The 27548-nt window shown below is 40.4% G+C and overlaps 1 protein-coding gene across 1 annotated transcript in view; it reads left to right on the top strand.

Moving 5' to 3' along the window:
- LOC122790866 (rho guanine nucleotide exchange factor 40-like) overlaps nucleotides 1-27548 on the top strand; it is a 1619416-nt gene that overhangs the window by 1575185 nt on the left and 16683 nt on the right. The window contains exons 21-23 of the mRNA XM_044058526.1: nucleotides 7150-7371; nucleotides 8943-9136; nucleotides 26106-26168. Of these exons, the coding sequence (XP_043914461.1) occupies nucleotides 7150-7371; nucleotides 8943-9136; nucleotides 26106-26144 (455 nt within the window). The 3' untranslated portion in view covers nucleotides 26145-26168. The remainder of the gene's footprint in view (nucleotides 1-7149; nucleotides 7372-8942; nucleotides 9137-26105; nucleotides 26169-27548) is intronic.

Genomic DNA, 27548 nt, shown 5'->3' with positions numbered 1-27548 from the left:
GGTCATGCCTGCCTGGGTCACATGATCCAAGAGCTCTTCCATGTCTCTTTTCATGCAGTCCAGGGAGGTACGTCTCAAGTCATTCACTCCAGCATGGACAATGACAGAGTCGTATTTGTACTTGTTGTGGAGTGACTTGAGTGCATGCGTTATGTGGAGGATCCTGGCACCCAACATAGGTTCATAGGTTGGTACTAGGCTATCAGCCCTAGGGCCTATACAAGCCTAGCCATAACAATTCCCTGGCTATTTCTTCCCACATTATTTACTTTCCTGGACCCCTGTCTAGCAGGGCGACTGACGTGATCCCTGGGGTGAATTTCCTTTCTCCCATCCAATCGTCAAGGTTCCTCTTGAAGAGGTCCAAAGAGGCACTCTGCTTGACATGTATGGGCAATCTATTCCAGAGTCTGGGGAGTCTCTGGGTCAGGAACATATCCCTCCAGCATGTTTTGTTTATTGTGATGACAAGGTTTAGATCCCTGGAGCGTGTAGCTCTGAGGGTTTGGGATTTCTTTAAGTGTAGCATGTCCAACAGCTCTGGGTTTGACATGGCCTTGTATGTTAATCAGAGATTGCCTCTGAGTAGACGATATGCGACAGTATAGCTGGAGTTTTTAAAGGCGGTCAGCGTAGGGCATCTGCTTTAGGCCTGTGATTCTTTTAGTGAGGTATTTCTGTGGCCTTTCCAGCTGTTGCAGATGTCTTGAGAAGTACATACCAAATGGGGCGTTGTATTCTATAATGGGTCTAATGAGAGATGAGTACAGTGGGACAATGACCTCCTTTTTTCTGGATGAAAAGCCCTTCGTGATGAGGTGTGCCACATAGAAGGATTTCCTGACTGTTGTGGCTATGTCGTTATCGAAGGTGAGACCACTGTCCACCTGTGTCCCTAAGTCTCTTATCACACTTTCTGTGTTTAGTGTACCGCCACCTATATGGTAATTCATGGATACATGTTTTTTCCCAAAGGGGATAACAGTACATTTCTTGGCATTGAGCTTAAGCCCATGGCTCTGGCACCAAGCATCTGTTTCTGTAAGGCCCTTTTGTAGAGTATCCACATCATTTGGGGATTCAATAATCGCTCCCAGTTTGCAATCATCTGCAAACTTTGTTAGCCAGAGTCCCTTAGTGTTGACCTGTACTTCAGAGAAGTAGATGCCAAACAAGAGCGGCCCCAGGACTGAACCCTGAGGTACTCCACTTGTCACTTGTCTGGAGCTGGATTTGGAGTCGGCTACTTTTACAGTGTGGGTTCTATCAGTAAGCCATTTAGCAACCCATTGGGTGACATAGGGATTAATGCCCAACTTAGTAAGTTTATCTATGATTCCAGAGTGGTGGATGGTGTCAAAGGCCTTGGCAAGGTCTAGATAGGCTGTGTTGACCACCTTACCCTTGTCCATGGCTCTGGAGACTGATTCAAAGAAGTCAGTCAGGTTCAGGAGACAAGATTGGCCCTTCACAAACCCAAACTGGGTGGGGTCCAGTGTTTGAAGGTTGCCAATGTCTTTGTTTATAAGTTCCATGATAATACTCTCCATGGCCTTGCAGATAAGGCTTGTCAGACTGATGGGACGGTAGTTTCCGGAATCCAAGGTGGATCCCCCCTTGTGGATTGGGATAACTGTAGCTCTGCGCCACTCAGTGGGCACGAAACCTGAGGTGAGGCTATGATTAAACATGACACTTAGGTGAGGTGCCAGTTCATATTGTAGTTCATGTAGTACACAGCCCGGGATGTCATCTGGTCCCATGGATGCTGTATTCTTGACTTTAGAGAGTGCGTTTTGTACCTGTGTGGCCGTTATTACTGGAATTTGGCAATCTTCAGGTATTGAGATGGGCCATTTAGGGGGTGAGAGGGGGGTGAAGTTGGCACTGAATCGATCTGACAGGATATTGGCAATATCCTTTGGATCAGTATATTTAATGCCATTCTGTTTTAGCTCAGAGCAGATCTGAGCATTACCATTTAGATTCTTGACATAGTTATAGAATGCTTTGTGATTGTCTTTGGAACCTTTGGCAATTTTATTTTCATAACTAGCTTTGGAGGATTTTATGAGGCATCTCAGTTTCTTACTGAGGCTAGTAAGGGAGTTTTTTTGCATCCTGGGATTTTCCTCTTTTCTGCAAAAGTTTCTTCCTTTTGTTGTAAAGTTTGTTTATGGCAGGGGACTACCAGATTGGCTTCCTTTTTTTGGATGGGAGCATTTTGGTTCTATTTGGGATGGCACGATTCATGCATGAGTGGATGTGCTCGTACAGTGCCTTAGTGTAGGATTCAGCAGTTGAACTTTCAGTTCCCGTCTGCATGGGTGTTATGAAGTTTGTCACTTCTGACTGGAGTAGCATGACGTTGGCTTTGGAGAAGTTTTTTATGGTGGTTTCTTTACTGGGGGGTGGGGGTGGGATGTGGATGTTGAAGGTGATTAGCTTATGGTCAGACCTGACTAACGAGGGGGTGACCATAGGTATGGAGCATTGATTTCCCATGTTGGTAATGACCAGGTCTAGGATATTGGAGCCCCTGGTGGGACTATGGATTAGTTGATCCAGGGCATTGGAATTTATGAATTCCAAGAACCGTTGCGCAAAGGTGTTGGGACATGAGTAGTTTCCCCAGTTAATGGCAGGGTAGTTAAAATCACCCAGTATTAGGGTGTTTGGTTCTTTCTTAATATTTTCCAGTATGTTTAGAAAGGTGTAGTGAGAATCTTGGGGTATGGTGGGGGATCTGTAGCAAGCTACAATTTGGATTGCAGTCTTACCTAGTGTTAGTTGCACTTGGAGAATTTCAGACACATTGTGTTGGCCAACTAGCCTGGTGGTGTGAATATCCTTGGTGAATATTGACACTCCTCCACCTTTAGTGTTTCGGTCCTGGTTTGGTGGCCGAAAAGTGTGGTAAGAGTTGTAGCCTGGTATTGGAGGGGTGCTCTCTGGAGCCTTGAACCAGGTCTCAGTTACTGCACAGATATTGATGTTCTCCATTTTTAGGAGTGCCTCGAGAGAGTACATTTTGAGGTTTAGACTTCTAGCATTGAGTAGCATTACCTTCAGATTTTGCATGCTTGTACCTGTTACGGTGGTGGTTTTGTCCTTTGAAGTTTGCCTAAAAAAGGCACTATAGGGATGGCAAGAACCTTAGCCAGTAACCTGAATCACAGGACGACAGGTGCAGACCATCTCTGGCAAAGCATCGTGGTCTGTCAATCATGTCATCCCAGGCAGACAGATACTGGATCCCCTTTGAATGACACCATAAGCTTAGCCAATTGTTGAAGTCAATCATTTTATCCTTATATTGTGGTATCATTCTGGGCGAAGGCAGGATGCTACTCAGGGCTAGGGTCATACCTGCCTGGGCCACATGATCTGAGAGCTCTTCCATGTCTCTTTTCATGTAGTCCAGGGAGGTATGTCTCAAGTCATTCACTCCAACATGGACAATGACAGAGTCATATTTGTACTTGTTGTGGAGTGACTTGAGTGCATGCATTATGTGGCGGATCCTGGCACCCGACAGGCAGCTGACTGTAATTTTCTCCTTATTCAACCCGGTGAGAGGGACATCAGTGTGCCGGACTATAGAGTCACCTACGACTAAAGTGTTGGGTACATTGTCTTGCCTTAGGGGCTGTTGTTGGGTGGCACACTGGTGTTGTGAGCTATGTGTCACTTTGGTTGTGACTGGTGTTTGCGTTTCAGCTTCGGAGGTCCTTGTTGCTTGGGGGTGTGGCCGATATGACACTGGCCACTCCCTCTACTGGGACATCACCACCAGAGTGGTGAAGGAGATGCTGTTATGGGTACAACGGATGGCTGCTGGAGTGGCTAGCTGGTTGGTGGGAGTAGCAGTTGGATGGATGAATGACTGGATGGGTGGCTTGATGGATGGATGGCTGAATGAATGGATGCATGGCTGGATGGATGGCTGGCTGCATGAATGGTTGGGGGCTGGATGGATGGCTGGCTGGAGTGGCTAGCTGGTTGATGGGAGTAGCTGCTGGGCGGGTGGCTTGATGGATGGCTGGCTGGCTGCATGGCTGGCTGGATGGATGGAGGATGGCTGGCTGGATGGAGGATTGCTGGCTGGCTGGATGGAGGAGGAGGACGGCTAGCTGGCTGGCTGGAGGAGGGTGGCTGGCTGGCTGGATGGAGGAGGAGACTGGCTGACTGGCTGTATGGAGGAGGATGGCTGGCTGGCTGGCTGGAGGAGGATGGCTGGCTGGCTGGATGGATGGAGGAGGAGGATGGTTGGCTGGCTGGCTGGAGGATGGATGGCTGGATGAATGGATGGATGGAGAAGGCTGGCTGGCTGGCTGGCTGGCTGGTTGGCTGGAGGAGGAGGATGGCTGGCTGGCTGGCTGGAGGAGGAGGAGGAGGATGGCTGACTGACTGGCTGGATGGATGGAGGAGGATGGCTGGCTGGCTGGCTGGATCACTTGTTATAAAAAAAAAAAAAAATCTTGGTAATTTTTTTAGTGGCTGTAGAAGCACTTAAATTAAAGCTCTCCTACAGCCGTGATCTTTGCAGGGCTCTTCCTGCCCCAGTCCCCACCCCTTTCATGAATTGCAGCCAATTGCTGCATGAAATAAAGCACCCAGACCTAACAGGCAGCAGATTTGCCTGCACGACTGGGTTGGTGATGTAACTGAATTGCCATGAAAAAGCTGGAAGTAATTGTGACTTTTCCATGGCAGTTCAATGCGATCACAAAAGCGGGACATTTCAGGTCCCAGTACTTGATACAGCGGGCAACGTGATAAGGTGGCTTAACCCGTGAGTGTCCCGCTGACAACAGAATGGCAACCTTAGGTGGCAGTATCATGCTTTGGGGTTGCTTTTCTTCAGCTGGAACTGGGGCTTTAGCCAAGTGGAGGGAATTATGAACAGCTCCAAATACCAGTCACTTTTGTCCCAAAACCTTCAGGCGTCTGCTAGAAAGCTGAAGATGAAGAGGAGTTTCACCTTTCAACACAATAATGACCCCAAGCATACATCAAAATCAACAAAAGAATGGCTTCACCAAAAGAAAATTAAAGTTTTGGAATGGCCCAGACCTAAATCCAATAGAATATCTGTGGGGTGACCTGAAGAGGGCTGTGCGCAAGACATGCCTTCGCAATCTGACAGATTTGGAGTGCTTTTGCAAGGAAGAGTGGGCAAATATTGCCAACTCAAGATGTCCCAAGCTGATAGACTCCTACCCAAGAAGACTGAATGTTGTAATTAAATCAAAAGGTGCTTCAACAAAGTATTAGTTTAAGGGTGTGCACACTTATGCAACCAGCGTATTGTACGTTTATTTATTTTTTTTTCTCCTAACAGATTTGTTTGTTTTTCAATTTAAAGGTGGGAAAAGTTTTGAAATGATTTATTGTGGTCTCATTATATTTATATTTATACCACAAAAACCTGGCATTTTAACAGGGGTGTGTAAACTTTTTATGTCCACTGTATGTCAGTGGCATGGAAATTCACAGTTACTTCCTTATGCTTGGCATGAGTCATACAAAGCATTATGGGAAAGAGAAAAGGTTAAAAAGAACAAAATCACATTGATACAGCAAGCTCCATTGGTAGCTATGTTGTGGAAAACAGGCTAAAATTACAAATAAAACACTTAGAGTGATTTTGAGGTATTAAAATTAGGTCAGGAAAGAACGACAGAGTGAAAAAAAAAAAAAAGATTGTTTTAGTTCTAGGGTGGAGCTTTCCTGTAATGGAGGTTGTGGAAATGGCCAGATAAAGTTAAATATAGGGAGAGTGGAATTGTATGGGAAATGGTGGTAGAGTAGGGGAAGTGGAGTGAGCCCGAAAAGAGTGACAACAAATGGAGTAGGCCTGAACCATAAAGCAGACAAAGCAAAAAACTATCAGTTTCACTATAATACCTCAGGTCAGTACCAGTATTTCTAGCTAATAAACTCTGTTCGCTTGTTTATTATAATAGAGTTACTTTTGTTTGTTAAACTCTTGCTCAGACCTTGAATTCCTAAACTGAGAAAAAAAACAGCAAAAGACAATTGTATAGTGGGCGATGGTAGGGGGGGAGACCTAACTATAGCGTCCCAGTTTGTGTGTACGCCACTATCCTACCTATGTTCATATAGACAAGGTTAAAAAAAAGTTTGAACAACTAAAGCTTAACAGGGGTAAGACATACACTGTTGAAATTAGAGTTAACTGTCCACTTGAGGCACGATCCTGTTGTCTTGCTGTGGATAATTCAAAGGTATCCCAACCAGGAGGGGGAACACTCGCATTGAAAGAGTATATAAGGAATGAAAAAACATTCAAAGAAGGGAAAGTTAGGTGTTAAGCTTGAAGGAAGTAGGATACTGTAAGTTACACTTCTAATGCTAGAAAACTAGTGTAGTGGAGACCGGGGTTGGAGGGAACCAAATACAACAATAATTCAACAACTAATAAAATATGTTAGCATAAAATACTGTAAACTGAAAATATAACATGTAGAAGTGAACCATTAAATTCAGGAGTCTCAATGCAGTTCAACACTTCAGTAGCTCTAAAATTATAAGGAAGCAATATTCAGATCTAACAGCATGTAGAACGGGTATATAAAATAACTGGTATTAAAAGATATTTCTTACCAAAGTATGACTGACATTGTCTTTTTACCCATGTTCTATATCTTTTACCTGGAGTGTTTTTATTAATTCTTGTTATATTACTATGCTCTGCATACATGATGTAACCTGTTTTGTGTATTATGCTGGATGTACTGTATTTATATAACTTGATGTTGGAGCTTTTCTCCCCGGGCCTCCGCTGAAAATGGACCTGGTCCAGTCGGAATTTCCCTGTTAACAAATGTAAAATAAATAAAATAAAATAAATTTCACTCTTTTCAGACTTCATATTTTACTTGTTGATGAAAGAGCATTCACTCTCAAGTTGCTTTGCTCTTCTAATATAGACCCGGCATGACATAGTCCATTTGATGTACTGTGTCCCATTCTGGAAGCAATAAAAAGGGAAATACAATGATAGAAAGGTCCAGAGAAGAATGATTAAATTGTTGCAAATATAGATCACTAAATTTGCTTACCCCCGCTTCAGTTCTTCATAATGTGGCTGTGGGTGACTAATGACCTTTTTCTCTTGTGCAGGATCTAGGAGCAGAGCATCAGTGGCCGTTTCATCCTTTGATCATGCTAGCCCTTTCCGAAGATCTGTATCCTGTGGAAATAGCCCTTTCCCATTCCTGGGCCCCAGCTTAGGGCCTCTGAATCTTCATGCTTTCTCAAATCCCCCATTCATCCAAGGAATTCCTCTAAGAGACCGTATTGATGAAGAGATTGAATATGAGAGGGGAAGCCAACCATCTCTGAGTAAGTTGATTACATAGCTATTCTTTTTTTCTACTCTTCCTAGTACTAGAACTTTCCAGGTGATATGGTACAATATTTTCACCACTCACATTAATAGAATTAACCAGATGGTACAAGATATTTTTTGCTGTTTCTGTTAAAAGAATTATTCAGACAGAATGACATACTATTTCTACTGTTCTAGATAATACAGCTACCCAAATGGTATGACATATTTCTAAAGTGTATAGAATACCAGTTACTTCCTAAACCATACCTAACAGTGTAGTAATACAGAAATGCTTGCAGTGGGGTCATTTCTTTCTTTCTTTCTTGAGACTTAGTAGATTATAATTTTTGTGGAAATGGTGTCTAAATGCAGTCATTGGATAAGTGCTTGAGATTAGCAAAGGTAGAAACATTGTGGGTGAGGCATATAAGAAGTAATGTTATCCTTGTATGAAATTATTAACAGCATTGCTATAAAACTCATGTGACTTTAGCAGATTCATGGTTTATGTTTAATAAAGGTCAAAGCATGTTCCGTTTCACCACTGGTACAGGTAAATTGTTTTGAATATCTCCATTAAATAATTCATATGAAATACCTCATTAAAAAAACAGGTAATCTGAGAGCCTTTGTTCCACTGAATTTATATTATTTAATGAAATGTTGTCCCACTGCAGCAGGAAAATGAAGCATAAAATTATGCCATTGAGCAGCCTAGAAAGAAAAAAATCTAGCCCCATGTCTTCTACTGTTTTGAAAGTAAATCATTTATGCAAAAATGATGAACAAATCAGCCACACACTTTTAAAATAAAGATGCTGAGGAGTCAGAAACTTAGAATTTAACAGAATCATGAAAACAGCTGGTTGAGATTAACTGATCTCAAATGCATTCTTCACATTATCAAAAACTGCAGTAACTTACTGAAGACCAGTGGAAGAAAATTAATTGGGTTTTTCTCACTTTTAAAAATAATTGCACTGCAAAACAAATTAAACAAGTACAATGTTAATGTTCCTGTAACTATTGTAACTGGGATGGTGCATATGTAACAATGCATTAATGCTCAGAATATGATGCTGTTTAAAAATCAATATGGTGCAAGTTGTGCCCATCTGTTTAGACTGGAGAGATAAAACATGCAACAAGTGACATTTTGTACTTCCTCTACTCATGTTTGCTACCCTGACAGTTTTCAAGAAACAAGAGCTGAATGCATCAGCCTGAGAGGTATAGTTAATGTGTGCAAGTAATGTCTAAATTCTTCCAGTTTAAGTTTATCATGCATTGTTCTGAAAAGACTAAATTTTATCAATATTTTTTTATTAGCTCTAATGACTAACATAATGTAGAGTCCCACCTACTTCTAACTTTGCAGACAGAAAGTATCAGCATCCACAGGTCAGGAGTTCAACACAGCCAGCTCCCAGTAAGGAATAAAATGTGTAACTTTTATCGGTTTGAGTGATGACCTTCTTTATTTTGAGACGAGATAGAAGGGAGATTTTAAATCTCAAAAACTAATGAAAGTAAAACTTACAATGAATGATCAACAACTAATTCCTTCTTCTTTCATTTATAGACAGCTCAGGATCTTCCTCTGGTGGCAGTACTGGTCAGCATGAAAGAGCAGATGATGTGAACAGCACAGTGTCAGGGTTTCTTCCAAGCAGGGTTGGGCCATTGCTGGGCATTCCCCAATCATCCAGGAAAGCTTCCAGTCCTACCTCATTGAGATCGCCTTGGGGAGAAAGCTCGATCGATTGTATAAAACTAGTGAGTATAAACAGATGCATGTCTTTATGTCCCCATCTTGTGCAAACACCAGCTTCAACAGAAAAAAAACGAAATTATTGTAAAATAGCCTGACAGTGGGCTGTCTGCAGCTGTAATGGTTACATGAATTATAAATAGAATGCTTTGAATATGTAGAATAGTAAGGGGACTTATACAAAGTGATACTAACACTTGTGTTAGACAGGCTTAGCAAATATAAGGTGTTCTGAATTAACTTTTAATGGAAGAGGGGATGTCTTAATCCATTTATAATTACTTGAGTGGTAGTTCTGCAAAATGTTCTATTTTTATGTAATTCCAAAGATTCATAAACATTCTACGTAAACTGTCTTAAGTCTTATTGTCTCATAGAGAGGTTACTTCTCCAGGGCAGCATCAGACTTCCAGGATTATTTCTTACAAATTTATCTGATACAAATTTAGTGCTATCTTAAGCAGGGCCAGCCTTAAGTAATCTGGCACCCTAGGTAGAAAGTCTCCTTGCACTGTAATAACTGCATTGGCAATGACTCTACAAATCTGGGGATCTGGGAGCTGCAGTGCCCCCCATGAAGCTGTGGGGTTCTAGGTACTCTGAGGTGTATTTTAGAGCTTTTTAAACAAATGTTTTCATTCATTGATTCCCTGAACAAAAACTATGACCAAAAGAAGAAATGAAGGCTTATCCCTCAACTTGTTTTTTTTTCCTGCAACCTATCAACAGATTCGAAATGAACAAGACTACATTGTAATAACTAAATTAAGCTCAGGGTCTGGAGGCTGCTAGGCACCCAGAAGCCATGGGATTATACAATTTCTGAGGTGCCCAGTACAACTACACAATGGAAGACTTCCTTAAGGAATCCAAGAAGAGTAGCCCAAAAGGACATAAAATAATGTATTGAAATAAACACCAGAATGTTAAGCACTTTTGTCCTGTTGTTGACTAGGCTTTTTAGTTTGATGTTAAATGGTATCACATACCTTGAATTCAGAGGCTTACTAGTGCAAGCCAGTTGCTTTATAAGTGTGACAAAAGGCATATAACAACAAAAACAGTTAAAATCCATGACTACATCTCACCTATAAAAGGGAAAAAAAAAGTCCTCCTTAATGACGTTAAGTATATTATGAATCTTGTAGACATTTTGAACCAGAATGAGACAGGTTTGCTGCACTCATGTGGTCTGGGTGTATGGTCATATTGCTGTGACATATTGTAGCTTAACAAGTAAATCATATCCAAAAGTCTATATCTGGCAGCACAGAAAAAATACAGATCCACACATCTACCATCCCCCAAATTCAATTGTCTATTACATATAAAAATGTCAGTCAATACTAAAATATCTAAGAAAAAAAGTGCTTTGGTGATAAGTTCGGCCATATAGATAACATCTTATCTCTTCCTAAAAACTGGCATGTCAAGCCTGTTGTCTTCACAAAGATGTGTTTTGTTGCATTTTAACAACAAGATGCACCTTAAGCATCACTGCATTAGAAATGAGTCACTGTGCTGTGAACGTACTAACATATTCCCTAATTATACAGTGATAGTCATTGCCCCCTCTTCTACCATCCCAGCCAAGTACATGAGTAGGGTAGTGGTACTAAAGTAAAGTTATACATGCAGTACATTTCACTCCAATATCATGTGCAGACATGGGGTTTATGGTCTCCGTTAACAAACAAAATATCATATAGAGCTCATTGTTTGAGGTCACTCCCTCCTACAGCCAAGCCCACAAACTCGATAATCTTTATGTGGGGTCCTGATTCCCTTCTTTGTAATATTTTATTAATTAATTTTATTTGCAGTTTTGGGAGAAAAAGTGATTTTTTTTTTTATTTGGGTTAAGTAGCAATTGAGAGTTGTTTAATCAGAGTTCAATAGATGAAAAAGCTACTTGGACCATGAGTTGCAAGTCAGGTTATTTGATGAGCAAATAATAGATGAGTCATCAGCATATTGGATTAATTTGGATTTCTTAGCAGATAAATGAAGATTATTTATAAAGATGCTGAACAGAAGGGGCCTAAGGATGGCTACTTTGGGAACCCCTTTGATGTTTGGTAAAAAAGGTGAAAGTGTGCCATGCCATTTAACTGACTGTTGTCGGTCTGTAAGATAACTTTTGAACCATGCCAGGGAGGATCATGTGAAGCTAAGAGAAGAAAGTGTGTATAGTAACTTAGTGTTTGAGACTGTATCAAATGCCTTAGAAACATTGCAGAGACAAGTTGACCAAAGCCTCTAGCATAATTTATGGTATCCACGAAGGATAAGAGAGCAGTTGATGTGCTGTGATGTGTTCTGAAGCCATGCTGGGTTGGGAACAGTAGTGTGTTATGAACAAGGTAATTAATGAGTTGTAAATGGATACATTTTTTTTTTAAGTATTTTAGACAAACGTGGTAGGATTGTAATGGGGTGGTAGTTAGACAGACCAGAGTAGTTGCCTCCTTTGTGTACTGTGATAACATATGACTTTTTCCAGATGCATGGGACATATGATCGATCTGTTGATAAGAATGCTTACTGGGAAAGCTATAGCCTAAGCAGCAAGCTTGAGGTATTCTGCAGGAAGACTATCTGCAGAGGTTGAAATGGGTTTGAGTTTTAGTAGGTTTCTTTATGAAGTTGGTAGAGACTGGGTGGAGTGTAAAGGTTAAAGCAGTAGCAGTGGGACATGGAATGAAGGCAGTATTAAAGAGTGTGTCGATTTCACTAAGGGATTTAACAGGTTTAAGGGCTAGAATTATGTTTTGTGCCAGATTTAAGAAGTGAGTTGATTGATGGCCAAAATTGTTTGGGGTATGAGAGGTGTTAGTTTGCAGGTTGATATACAATTTCTATTTATCAGTGATAATAAGATTTTTGGAGCTGTTTTTAATATAGTAGTTTGTCAGCAGTTTTCGATTTTTGCCATTCATTCCATGCATTGTCTCTTAGTGACATTAATTGTTTGGTGGCACATGATAGCCGTGGGGCATGATTGGCATATCTATATCAATACTTATACTTATGCCTGTCATCCTCCAACATTAACTAATGCAGTCCACCTGTTCTCTAGAAATACTCCTCCCAAGCATGTCTGTAATGCAAAACACTGGTCATTGTTGAGGAACACCCTCTCCTTCCATCTCCCTAACTGTGGCACGGCTGATGTTATACTGGCTTACTGTGGCACTAACAGTTGAACGTTTCAGACATACAGTGTTAAAATGAATGAACATGGCATACCATACTAAAGTGATATACCATGACTAAACGCAACATACAATACTAAAATGATATACTGTGCCAGACCATGGCATACCATACTAAAATGATACAACATGACTGAACATGGCATACCATACTAAAGTGATGCACTGTGCCTGAACATGGCATATCATACTAAAGTGATGCACTGTGCCTGAAAATGGCATACCACACTAAAATGATACACCATGACTAAACATGGCATACCATACATAAGAGGTACACCATGACTGAACACACCATACCATACTAAAGTGACACTTCATGACTGAAGATGGCATATGATAACTAAACTGATATACCATGACTGAACACAGCATACCATACTAAATCTATACACTGTGCCTCAATGTGGCATACCATACTAAAGTGATATACCATGACTGAACACGGTATACCATACTAAAGTGATATACCATGACTGAACATGGTATACCATACTAAAGGGATACACTGTGCTTAAACATGGCATACCATAACAAAGTGATACACTGTGCCTGAACATGGCATACCATACAAAAGTGATACACCATGACTAAACATGGCATATCATACATAAGAGATACACCATGACCGAACACAGCATACCATGCTAAACTGATAAACTGTGCCTCAACGTGGTATACCATACTAAAGTGATATACCATGACTGAAAACAGCATACAATACTAAAATGATACACTGTGCCAGACAGACCATGGCATAACATTCTAACATGATACACCATGACTGAACATGGCATGCCATATTAAAGTGATGCACTGTGCCTGAACATGGCATATCATACTAAAGTGATGCACTGTGCCTGAAAATGGCATACCACACTAAAGTGATGCACCATGACTGAATATGGTATACCATACTAAAGGGATACACTGTGCTTAAACGTGACATACCATACCTAAGAGATACACTGTGCCTGAACATGGCATACCATGCAAAAGTGATACACCATGACTGAACACACCATACCATACTAAAGTGATACTTCATGACTGAAGATTGCAGACGATGCTAAACTGATATGCCATGACTGAACAAAGCATACCATACTAAATGTATATGCTGTGCCTCAACATGGCATGCCATACTAAAGTAATATACCATGACTGAACACAGCATACCATACTAAAATGATACAGTGTGCCAAACCGTGGCATACCATACTAAAATGATACACCATGACTGAACATGGCATACCATACTAGCCTGTCCTCTATATGGAGAGATGTGCCCAGGGTCACCTTTAGAAGAGGTGCCAATTTAAAAAGTATACTACAAAAAAGCTGGAAACCTTTAAATCCAACGAGTAGAAGTGGAATGTGGAAATGCAACATGTGTTCATATTGTCCACAGGTAGATGCTGGCCAAAATTTTACAATTAGAGATGTCAGTTATAAAATCAACAAGAAGTTCAACTCTAATTCAAAGGGAGTGGTCTATCTCGCTCAGTGTAATACCTGTCCTGCCTTTTATATAGGCAAAACGGACAGGAAACTGAGGGAGAGAATCTATGAACACTTATACAGTATTAGAACATTAAAAAAGGAAAAAGGAAAATGCATTGGCCAGACATGTGGAAAGTTTCCCACAGCATTCCTTTAAATTTAAAGCCATAGACGATCAAATTTGTGACTTGAGGGGCGGTCCAACTTCTTTATTGTTGGAGAAAAGGGAGTTGTTATGGCAACTCCAAACTAGAGCCTGTTGTCATCCGGACTTGAATGAAATTTATTCTATCTCTTGTATACTGAAGCTCAAAAGCCTCATGAGGTAAATTACTGTGTTCCTTTACTTTTTATTTATAATATTATATATATTTTTATTATTATTTTTGGAAAAATGTCCACTCATTCATATATATATATAACAGCATGGCCTCATAGACCAGGTCATTTTGCATATGGTTGGGCATGGCTTCCATCCCCTCCCCCCCCTTTCACTCATAAAATTTCCCTTTGGAAGTTTATTTGTGTGATATAACATGTTAAATCATTGCAACTTGTGTAGGTATATACCGACAAACACCACTAGGTGGTGTTTTAGGGTAACTACACAAGCAAAGAGCTATGGAGGCTTGAATAAGATGAACTAGCAGACAACTTTGGAAATTGTTTAAAGCATGGAGTAACAGTGGAGCTTTATTGGATGTTTAGTGATTCATCTCCACCACACTGGTGTCTTTAATGTGGCAACAAGAGCGAGGTGAAATACCTTGAACAACGTTGGGTCACATTAATATGTAGCAACATAAGGTGAGTTCTGGAAATATAAAGATACAGATTCAAATGCAGACATGAGTCATGGAACCTTTATGTATTGGTATATAAAGCAGCTGTATGAGCGATGTTTCTCAGTATTCATACAAATAGGAGAAGTTGCTTAGGGTAACTTTATAAGTAAGGATTGCTGAAGAGCCATTTTAGGTGAAGAAGTAAGTTTAGTCAACATGTCAGGAATAAGTGAAAAAAGGAGGTAAACAAACACACAGTCAGGTACTGTGTTTTGTTTTTGCACTTTTTGTATGTTTGAACGGTACTTCTGGTAACTTATCAATATAGAAGGGAATATTTATTTCTTTTGCTTTTTGTTTTTACTATTTTTCATTTTTTACTTTCATGTTTTACTTGTTTACAAAGTCAAATACTATTGAAAGTACAAAATATGCTGTGTCTTTTATTTTTGGGGGGTTGGGCTTTTTAAATCCCATTACAGGGAACTAAGCATTTTAATTGAAATGTGATTTCAACTGTAACTGAAATGTGATTTTATTTTAAAAAGTTGAAATTTGTTGATTCTTGTTGTTTGTCTGAAGAAGTCCTGCTAGGAGCAGGACGAAAAGCGAAAATTAAAACTGAAGGCTTAACTTTTAAAACTTTTATGTTTTGCTTGGTCCATTGAAGGTGGATATCGATACCATTTGGATTACTTTAATAGAAGTGGTGCAGTGAGGGCGTGTTCATTTGTCTCAGTTCTTTTTCTAATACCATACTAGAGTCGTGCACTTTGCCTGAACATGGCATACCATACTAAAGTGATACAACACAACTGAATATGACATACTATGCTATAGTGACTCCCCTTGCCTGAGTATGGCACACAATGTTGAAGTGATACTACACTCCTGAACATGGCAAACCATACCAAACAGTTTCACCATGCTGGAACACAGCACACACACTAAAATGATACATCAGGACAGAACATGGCATAACATACTTAAGTGATATGCCATGACTGAACGCGGCATGCAGTACTAAAGTGATACACTCTGACTGAACACGGCATACTATATTAAAGTGGTACACTATGACTGAATACAGCATGCCATACTAAAGTGATATACCATGACTAAACATACCATGCAATACTAAAGTGATGCACTGTGCCTAAACATGGCATTCCATACATAAGTGATGCACTACGCCTGAACATGGCATACCATACTAAAGTGACACAACCATGACTAAACATGAAATACCATATATAAGTGATACACTATGACTGAACACAGAGTACCATGCTAAAGTCATACACCATGAATGCACATGGCATACCACACTAAACTGATATACCAAGACTGAAAACTGCATAGCATATTAAAGCGATACACTGTGCCTGAACATGGCATACCATACTAATGTGATACACCATGACTGAACACAGCATAACATACTAAAATGATAATTTGTCAGACCAAGGCATACCATACTAAAGAGATACACCATGACTGAACATGGCATAGCATCCCAAAGTCATACATTATGATTGAACATATCATAACATACTAAAGTGATACAGCGTGACTGAACATAGCATACCATATGTAAGTGATGACTATGACTGAACACAGCTTACCATACTAAAGTGATACACCATGAATGAACCTGGCATTCCATAGTAAAATGATGCACTGTGCCTAAACATGGCAACCACATTAAATGATACACCATAACTGAATATGCCATAACCTACTAAAGTGATACACCATGACTGAACACAGCATACATACTGAAGTGACACACTATGCCTGAATATGGCATGCCAGAACAAAGTGATACCCCATAACTGAACATGGTATACCATACTACAGTGATGCACTGTGCCTGAAAATGTCATACTATGCTAAAGTGATACACCATGATGGAAAATGGCATGCCATAATAAAGTGACACCCCATGACTGAACATAGCATACCGTACTAAAGTGATACACCATGACAGAATATAGCATATTATACTTAAGTGAGAAACAATGACTGAACATAACATACCATACTAAACTGATATGCCATGACTGAGCACATCATACCATAGTAAAGTGATACACTGTACCTGAACATGGCATACAATACTAAAGTGATACACCATGACTGAGCATGGCTTACCATACTAATGTGATACACTGTGCCTAAACAAAACAGACCATTCTAAAGTGATACACTGTGCCTGAACATGCCATACCAAACTAAAGGGATACTCCATGAATGAGCATGGCATACCATACTGAAGTAATACACCATGACTGTCCATGGCATGCCAAAGTGATATACCATGAATGAACACGGCATACCATACTAAAGTGATATACCATGACTAAACACAGCATGCTATACTAAAGTGATATATCATGATTGAACGCAGCATACCATACTAAACTGATACACTATTACTGAACATTGTGTACTATACCAAAGAGATGCACCAGAAATTAACATGGCATGCTATACTGAAATGATACACCATGACTGAGAATGCCATACCATACTAAAGTGATACACTGTGCCTGAAAATGTCATACTATGCTAAAGTGATACACCATGATGGAATATGGTATATGGAATACCATACTAAAGTGAGACATCATTATTGAACATAGCACACCATACTAAAGTGATATACCATGACTGAACATGGCATACAATACTAAAGTGATATAGCATGATTGAACATGCTATACATTACTACAGTAATACACTGTGTCTAAACATGGTATACCATACTAAAGTGATACATCATGACAGAATATGGCATACCATACTACAGTGAGACACTATGACTAAACATAGCATACTATCCTAAAGAAATTTGCCATGAATGAACACAGCATACCAGAGCAAGGTGATACATTGTGCCTGAACATGGCATATCATACTAAACAAATATACCATGACTAAACACACCATACCATTCTAATGTGATACACTGTGCATAAACATGGCATACCATACTAAAGTGATACACCATGACTGAATACAGCATACCATACAAAAATGATATACCATGACTGAACACGCCATGCAATACTAAAGTGATACACTGTGCCTAAACATGGCATTCCATACAAAGTGATGCACCGTGCCTGAACATGGCATGCCATACTAATGTGACACATCCATGACTGAACATGAAATACCATACATAATTAATTCACTGTGACTGAACACAGAGTACCATACTAAAGTGATACACCGTGAATGAGCATGGCATACCATACTAAACTGATATACTATGACTGAAAACAGCATACCATATTAAAACAATTTACTGTGTCTGAATATTGCATACTATACTAAAGTGATATATCATGACTGACCACAGCATTCTTCTTCTTCTTCTTCTTTCGGCTTTTCCCGGTTAGGGGTCGCCACAGCGGATCACCTTGTCCGCACAATGATTGGCAGTGGATTTGTACGGTGTCGAGTTGCCAGCCCGGCGCCCAACCTTCCACAGAAAGCACACTCACACACACAACTAGGGCCAGTTTAGAGTGTCCAATCCACCTGCAGCATGTCTTTGGGATGTGGGAGGAAACCGGAGCACCTGGAGGAAACCCACGCGACCACAGGGAGGACATGCAGACTCCACACAGAAGGCACCCCAGCCGGGGATCGAACCGGAGAACCTCTTGCTGTGAGGCGGCAATGCTAACCACTGCACCACCGTGGCCGCCCATGACTGACCACAGCATACCATATTAAAATGATATGGTACTATACCATGGCATACTGTACTAAAGTGATGCACCATGACTGAACATGGCATACTATACTAAACTCATACATTATGACTGAACATAGTATGCCATACTAAAGTGATACACCATAACTGAATATAACATACCATACATAAGTGATGCACTATGAACACAGCTTATGATACTAAAGTGATACACCATGAATGAAAATGGTATACCATACTAAACTAATATACTATAACTGAGCACACCATACCATATTAAAACAATACACTGTGCCTGAACATAGCATACCATACTACAGTGATACACCATGACTGAACACAGCATACCATACCATACTAAATTGATATACTGTGCCAGACCATGGCATGCTATACTGAAGTGATACATTATGACTCACCATGGCATACCATACTAAAGTAATACACCATGACTAAACATAGCATAACACACTAAAGTGAAAGACCATGACTGAACACTGCATACCATACTAAAGTGATACACCATGACTGAACAAGCCATTCCATAATAAAGTGATACACTGTGCCTGAACATGGCATAGCACACTAAAATGATACATCATGGCTGAACGTGGCATACCATACTAAAGTGATATACCATGACTGAACACAGCATACCATACTAAAGTGATACACTATGCCTGAACATGGCATACCATAAGAAAGTGATACCCCATGACTGAACATGGCATACCATACTAAAGCGAGACACCATGAGTGAAAATGGCATACTATAATAAAGTGATACACAATGACTGCAAAATAGCAAACCATACCAAAGTGATACACCGTGTCTGAATATAGCATACCATACTAAAGCAATACATCATCACTGTACATGGCATACCATACTAAAGTCATACATTATGATTAAACATGACATACCATACTAAAGTGATACACCATGACTAAGCACTGCATATCATACTTAAGTGATACACCATGATTGAACATGCCATGCCATACTAAAATTATACACGATGACTGAACACAGCATACCATACTAAAGTGATACACTGTGATGCAACATGGCATATAATAATGAAGTGATACCCCATGACTGAACATGGCATACCATACTAAAGCGCTAAAGTTATACACCATGATGGAATATGGCATACCATACTAAAGTGACACTCCATCACTGAACATAGCATACCATACTAAAGCGATACACCATGACATAATATGGCATACCATACTAAAGTGAAACACCATGACTGAACACAGTATACCATGCTAAAGTGATACACTGCACCTGAACATGGCATACAATACTAAAGTGACACACCATGACTGAACGTAGCATACCATATTAATGTGATGCACTGTGCCTAAACATGACATACCATACTGAAGTGATACACTGTGCCTGAACATGGCATACCAAACTAAAGTGATAAGCAATGAATGTTATGTGCATGCTATACCATACTAAAGTGATACACCATGACTGAACATGGCATGCCAAAGTGATGCACCATGATGGAACACAGCATACCGTACTAAAATGATACACTATTACTGAACATGGTGTACTATACTAAAGTGATACACCATGACTGAACATGGCAAACCATACTAAAATAATACACTATTACTAAACATAATATAACCATACTAAAGTGATACACCATGACTGAACATGGCATACCATAGTGAAATGATACACTATTACAGAACATGATGTACCATACTAAAGTGATACACCATGACTAAACATGGCATGCCAAAGTAATACACCATGACTGAACACAGTTTACCATACTTAAATGATGCACTCTTACTGAGCATGGTGTATTATACTAAAGTGATACACCATGACTGAACATGGCATACCATACTAAAATGATACACTATTACTAAGCATAGCATACCATACTAAAGTGATATAACATGACTGAACAACAGGTTACCATACTAAAATGATACACTATTACTGAACATGGTGTATTATACTAAAGTGATACACCATGACTGAACATGGCATACCATACTAAAATGATACACTATTACTAAACATAGCATACCATACTAAAGTGATACACCATGACTGAACATAGGGTTCATAGGTTCATAGGGTTCATAGGTTAGTACTAGGCTAACTGCCCTTGGGAGCCTTTTTAAGCCTAGCCAGTTATCCCCTGTGAGATTCAAACCCTGTACCTTGTGTTTGTAAGGCAAATATGACTCAGTCATTGTCCATGCTGATGTGAATGACCTGAGACGTACCTCCCTGGATTACATGAAAAGAGACATAGAGGAGCTCTCTGATCATGTAGCTCAGGCTGGTATGACCCTGACCTTGAGTAGCATCTTACCCTCACCAAGAATGATACCACAGTATAAAGACAAAATGATCAATTTCAACAATTGGCTAAAGTATTGGTGTCACTCAAAGGGGATCCAGTATCTGTCAGCCTCGGATGATATGCTCAACAAGCCACGTTGCTTCACTAGGGACGGCTTGCACCTGTCACCCCTGGGTTTTCGAATACTGGCAAAGGCTCTTGCCACCCCCATAGTGCCTTTTTTAGGCAAGGCTCAAAAGACAAACCCACCTCCTTAGACAACACAAGGAAAAAGAAACTAAGGGTAATGCTGCTCAATGCCAGAAGTCTAAACCTCAAGATGCATGCACTCGAGGCTCTCCTCAGTATGGAGAATATCGATATCTGTGCAGTAACAGAAACCTGGTTCAAGGCTCCCGAGAGCACCCCAGCACTACCAGGTTATACTTCATACCACGCTTTTCGGCCGCAAAACTCGGACCGAACCACAAGAGGAGGGGGAGTATCCATATTCATCAAAGATACCCATACCTCCAGGTTAGTGGCACTGCAAGAAGCATCTGAGACCATCCATGTGCAACTAACAGTGGGCAAAACTGCCTTCCAGTTTGTAGCCTGCTACAGACCACCCTCCCAAACTAGGAACCCCACTCGGCTTTCCTGAAGACACTGGAGAATATGAAGGTCTCTCCAAACACCATTATATTGGGTGACTTCAACTACCCAAACATAGACTGGGAGCACTACTCAAGCCCCAACACCCTCACCCAATGGTTCCTAGAATTTATAAACTCAAATGCTATGGAACAACTGGTCACCACTCCCACAAGAGGGGAAAACATATTGGACCTGATCATCACCAACATGGGGACTCTATGTTCTATACCTGAGGTATACCCTTCTTTAGTAAGATCTGACCATAAATTAATCACTATGGATGCCCATATCCTGTCCCCACCCCCAGCAAAGGAAACCACTGTCAAAAACTTCACGAAAGCAAACTTCACACTTCTCAGAACTGAGATGGAATCCTACAAAGCCCCCGGGCCAGTGGAAATTACGACCCAAACCGCAGAATCCCTTACAAATGCATTCTATGGATACTTACAGGAATGCTTAGATCATGATATCCCAAACAAAACCAAGACACACTCCTGCAAAGGCAGGAGACCTGTGTGGTGGACCCCAGCCATAAATAGGCTATACAACAGAAGGAGGAAGTTACTACAGGATAGAGCAAAATCCCAAAAAGGGAAGGCAACTCTGATCAGTACTAGCAAGAAACTACGATCCCTCATGAAAGCATCCAAGGCTAGCTTTGAAAGAAAAATTGCACAAGACGCTAAAGATAATCATAAGGCCTTCTTTAGTTATGTCAGGAACTTGGGTGGAAACTCCCAGATATGCTCTGAGTTAGTGCAAAATGACAAAATATACACTGAACCCACAGACATTGCCAACATCCTGGCAGACAGGTTCAGTGCAAACTTCTCCCCCTTTCCCCCCAAATGTGCAAATGACTATCCCAACAAAGTGTAGCCCCCCTGACATCACAGATGCACAGCTGAGAGCTGCCCTCTCCAAAGCAAAAAACACAGCATCTATGGGACCGTACGGTGTCCCGGGCTGCGTTTTACACGAGCTCCAAGAAGAACTGAACCCTCACTTAAAATCACTGTTCAGTCTCAGCCTTACAACAGGATATGTACCCAAAGAATGGCGTACAGCAACAGTGGTCCCACTCCATAAAGGTGGTGCTACAACGGACTATTGCCCTATAAGCCTGACTAGTCTGGTCTGCAAAGCTATGGAGCGTATCATCATGGAACTCATAAACAAAGACATTGAGAACCTCCAAACACTGGATCCTACCCAATTCGGCTTTGTTAAGGGCAGATCTTGCCTCTTGAACCTGGTTGACTTCTTTGAAACAGTCACCAAGGCCATAGATGAAGGGAAGATAGTCCACACAGCCTACCTTGACCTCGCAAAAGCTTTCAACACAATACCCCACTCGGGCATCATAAACAAGCTCACCAGCTTAAATATCAACCCCTATGTCACAAGATGGGTTGCAAACTGGCTTAGGGATAGAACCCACATGGTCAGAATTGCAGGTGCCATGTCAGACTCTAAACCAGTTACAAGTGGCGTCCCACAAGGCTCAGTCCTGAGACCTCTCTTGTTCGGTATATATTTCTCTGAGGTACAGGCTAACACAGGAGGACTTTGGCTGACCAAGTTCGCAGACGACTGCCAACTGGGGGCCATAATCGACTCGCCGACTGACACAAGCATCCTCCAGAATGGTCTCACAGAGATGGATAACTGGTGCCAGAGCCATGGCCTGAAGCTAAATGCCAAAAAGTGCATAGTCATCTCCTTTGGGAAAAACAAAGTGCCCACAAATTACCACATAGGTGGCAAGCCATTGAATACGGAAGAAGTAATTAGGGATCTGGGGACCCAAGTACATAGTAATCTTTCCTTTGACAATTACATTGCCAAAGTGGTTAGAAGGACCTTCTATATAGCCCACCTTATCATGAAAGGGTTTACATCTAGATCAAGAGAGGTCATTGTGCCCCTCTACTCATCACTCATCAGGCCCATAATTGAATACAATGCCCCATTTGGGATGCACCTTACCCGACACCTGCAACAACTAGAAAGACCCCAAAAGTACCTCACCAAGAGGATTAATGGACTCAAGCAGATACCCTATGCAATTAGATTAAAGAAACTCCAGCTCTACTCAGTTGCTTACCGCCTACTCAGAGGCGATCTGTGCCTGAAGTATAAAGCCATGTCCAACCCAGAATTAATGGACATCCTCCACCTCAGGAAATCCAAATCCCTTAGAGCTACATGCTCCAGTGATTTAAACCTCAGCACAGAAATAAATAGGACATGCTGGACAGATTCATATCCTAGAGGCTCCCCTCACTCTGGAACAAAATCCCAATCCATGTTAGGCAGAGCCCCTCAATGACCCTCTTCAAGAAGAATCTTGACGATTGGATGGGAGATCGTAGATTTACCCCTGGGATCTCCTCTGTGTCACTGCTAGACAGGGGCATTTTAAACTAACCTTAAATGGGCTATCTTGTATGACCTACTATACTGGGGCACAGTCATCTAATCTAAAAGGGTGGCAAAAGCCAAACACACTCTGGCTAGGCTTGTAAATGCCCTAGGGCAGATAGCCTAGTATCTACCTATGAACCTATGAAATACCTTAACCATTAGGCCACCCTCCCAACCCCTATAATACATGGCATACTATACTAAAGTGATACACCATGACAGCAAAATAGCCAACCATACCAAAGTGATACATCATGTCTGAATATGGCATTCCATACTAACGTGATACATCATCACTGAACATGGCATACCATACTAAAGTTATACACCATGACTGAACATAGCATACCATACATATGTGCTGTACTATGACTAAACACAGCTTGCCATATTAAACTGATACACCATGAATGAGCATGGCATACCATACTAAACTAATATACCATGGCTAAACACACCATACCATATTAAAGCGATACACTGTGCCTGAACATGGCATACCATACTAAAGTGATATACCATGACGGAACACAGCATACCTTACTAAAATGATATACTGTGCCAGACCATGGTGTACCATACTAAAGTGATACAATATGTGATACATTATGACTGAACATTGCATACCGTACTACAGTAATACACTATGACTGAACATAGCATACCATACTAAAGTGATACACCATGACTGAACATTGCATACCATACTAAAGTGATACACTATGACTGGACATGCCATTCCATATTAAAGTAATACACTGTGCCTGAATATGGCATACCGCACTAAAATGATACATCATGAGTAAACATAGCAAACCATACTAAAGTGATACACCATGAATGAACACAGCACACCATACTAAAGTGATGCACTATGCATGAACATGGCATACCATAATAAAGTGATACCCCATGACTGAACATGGCATACCATACTAAAGTGAGACACCAAGACTGAATGTAACATACCATACTAAAGTGATATGCCATGACTGAACACAGCATACCATAGTAAATGAATACACTGTACCTGTACATGGCATACAGTACTAAAGTGATACACCATGACTGAACATAGCATAGCTAATGTGATACACTGTGCCTGAACATGACATACCATTCTAAAATGATACATTGTACCTGAACATGGCTTACTAGACTAAAGCAATACACAATGACTAAACATTGTATGCCAAAGTGATACACCATGCCTGAATACAGCATACCATACTAAAGTTATATACCATGACTGAACACAGCATACTGTACTGAATGATATACTCTACCTGAACATGGCATACCATACTAAAATGATATACGGTGATGAATATGGCATACCATACTAAAGTGATACACCATGACTGAATATGGCATACTATACTAAAGTGATACACCGTGACTGAAAATAGCATACCATAGCAAAGTAATACACCATGACTGAAAATAGCATACCATAGCAAAGTGATGCACCATGACTGAACATGCCATACCATACTAAAGTGATACACTGGGCCTGAACATGGCATACCACACCAAAGTGATACACTGGGCCTGAAAATGTCATACTATGCTAAAGTGATACACCATGATGGAATATGGCATACCATACTAAAGTGAGACATCATGACTGAACATACCACACCATACTAAAGTGATATACAATGACTGAACATGGCAAACAAATTAAAGTGATGCACTGTGTCTAAACATAGCATACTGTGCTAATGTGATACACTGTGCCTGAAGATGACATACCATATTAAAGTGATACACCAAGATTCACAGTATACCATACTAAAGTGATGCACTGTGCTTGAACATGGCATAGCATGCAAAAGTGATACACCATGACTGAGCATGACATACCATACATAAGTGATATACCATGGCTGAACATGGCATACCATACTAAAATAATATACTATAACTGAACACAGCATACCATACTAAAGTGATATACTGTGTCTGAACAAGTGATATACCATGACTGGAACTTAACCACCATATCAGACAATAATGCAGTCATTCCACAAAGGCATCTCATAATATACTGTATGATTTGTTTGTAACAATATCAAGGAATGTCCACACAGTGTCCATTTTACTTTGAGCTGTGATTCCTCTACTAGCCAGTGTTTATATTGCAAGAAATTATGTCAGTGCATTATTCAGGATTCACTTTTTTTTAGTAATATAACTTTGGTATAGTCTCAGCAAATGCATTGCTTACTCTTTCTGGAGTAGGCCAAGAATGTTAATTTCAGAACCAGTTAAACTGTATAACAATTGATTTAACCGAAGACTGTGTTATGTTTCTTGTTTTTTAGAGTGGGAATTCCGGTACACACCCATCCACAGTGGTCTAAAAGAATGTCTTCACTGCAGACAAGGTAAGAAAATGCACAATACTGCTTTGTGTTGTTGCATATTCAAAGGGAACAGATATATCTTGTTTTCTCATATATTTTGGGTGGTATTTATGAGAACTTCATAACAGAAGAGCAAAGTACTCTGCTCAGTTTGGCACAATTGTGCTGCTCAGAAAAATTGGAGTCGGAGAAATGCATATTTTGCATGGGGCCAAATCCCATGAACTACTCTACTAAAGTTTTAAGAATCAACAAGTACAGAAGTTGGAACAACTGCAGGTTCGTGCTTCATAGAACAGTCTGGGACTGTGCCATGCTCAGCTGTGAGGTTATGGATTGCTACATTCAGGAAAGCAGTTTGCCGTGGAATGCTGTAAATTACCATTAAAATGACTGAGTACAATTTGGCTAAAATCCATATACACTTCCTGTACTCTACATGGAATTTGTTTAATATGGGGTTTTATAAATCACTTTACTACATAGGACTATACATAGGGATATACACAGGACCATAGTATAGGACTCTATCTTAGATTGCTACATTTGTATGCAGCTCCAAAAAAGACTATGCCGTCACCATTCTACTCACAGTCACCATGTTACTTGGTTGTATTGCACTCACCATGCTACTCAGTTCTATGCAGTCACCATGCTACTTGGTATAAAAGCATTCACCATGCTATTCAGTTCTATGCAGTGTACATGCATCTTGGTTCTAGTGCAGTCACCATGTTACTCGATTCTAGTAGTGGCACCATGCCACTTAGTTCTATGCTGCCACCGTGCTACTTGATTCTAGTGCAGTCATCATGCTACCTAGTTTTAGACCTGACACAATGCTATTGAATTCTATTACTGGCACCACACTACTCGTTTCTAATGCAGGCATCAAGGTATGCTACTCGGTTCTAGTACTGCCACCATGCTACTCAGTTCTAGTGCTGCATAGCAAACTTCTGAGAACTGTCTTTAACTTGTATACTAAGAATCAACACATAGTACACAAGCTTGTGTAAATGCCATCTTTTGCATTTGCATGCACTTGTTGCGGAAAAAAGAAAGGCACAAAATCTCAGAAAGGTGAAAAATAATTCCCAGATCTACAACAGATCTTATAAATATCTTAATCCATTCCCACTGGTGTACATATTCATGAAAAGTAATTAAGATGTGCTAAATATTTTAACACCTTGGCTTATACTCACTAAAAACAGTAAAAAAAGGATAATCATTCTCAGCATGCAATTTAAATATTAAAAATCAGTCACAAGACAATTTTGTTAATTGTATAAGTTTCTCAATGACACAATTCTTAATGAGCCTTTAACAGGCAATACTATATTCAAACCATTTAGAACTGGAGTTGTATATTGAACATTATACCATGACCCCCCCAAA

This window comes from Protopterus annectens, chromosome 16.part0 (genome assembly GCF_019279795.1).
Source record: "Protopterus annectens isolate FY-2018-M chromosome 16.part0, PAN1.0, whole genome shotgun sequence".
Lineage (NCBI taxonomy): Eukaryota > Metazoa > Chordata > Ceratodontiformes > Protopteridae > Protopterus > Protopterus annectens.
The sequence above is the reverse complement of the archived record's forward strand: the minus strand, read 5'-3'. Positions and strand labels throughout refer to the sequence as shown.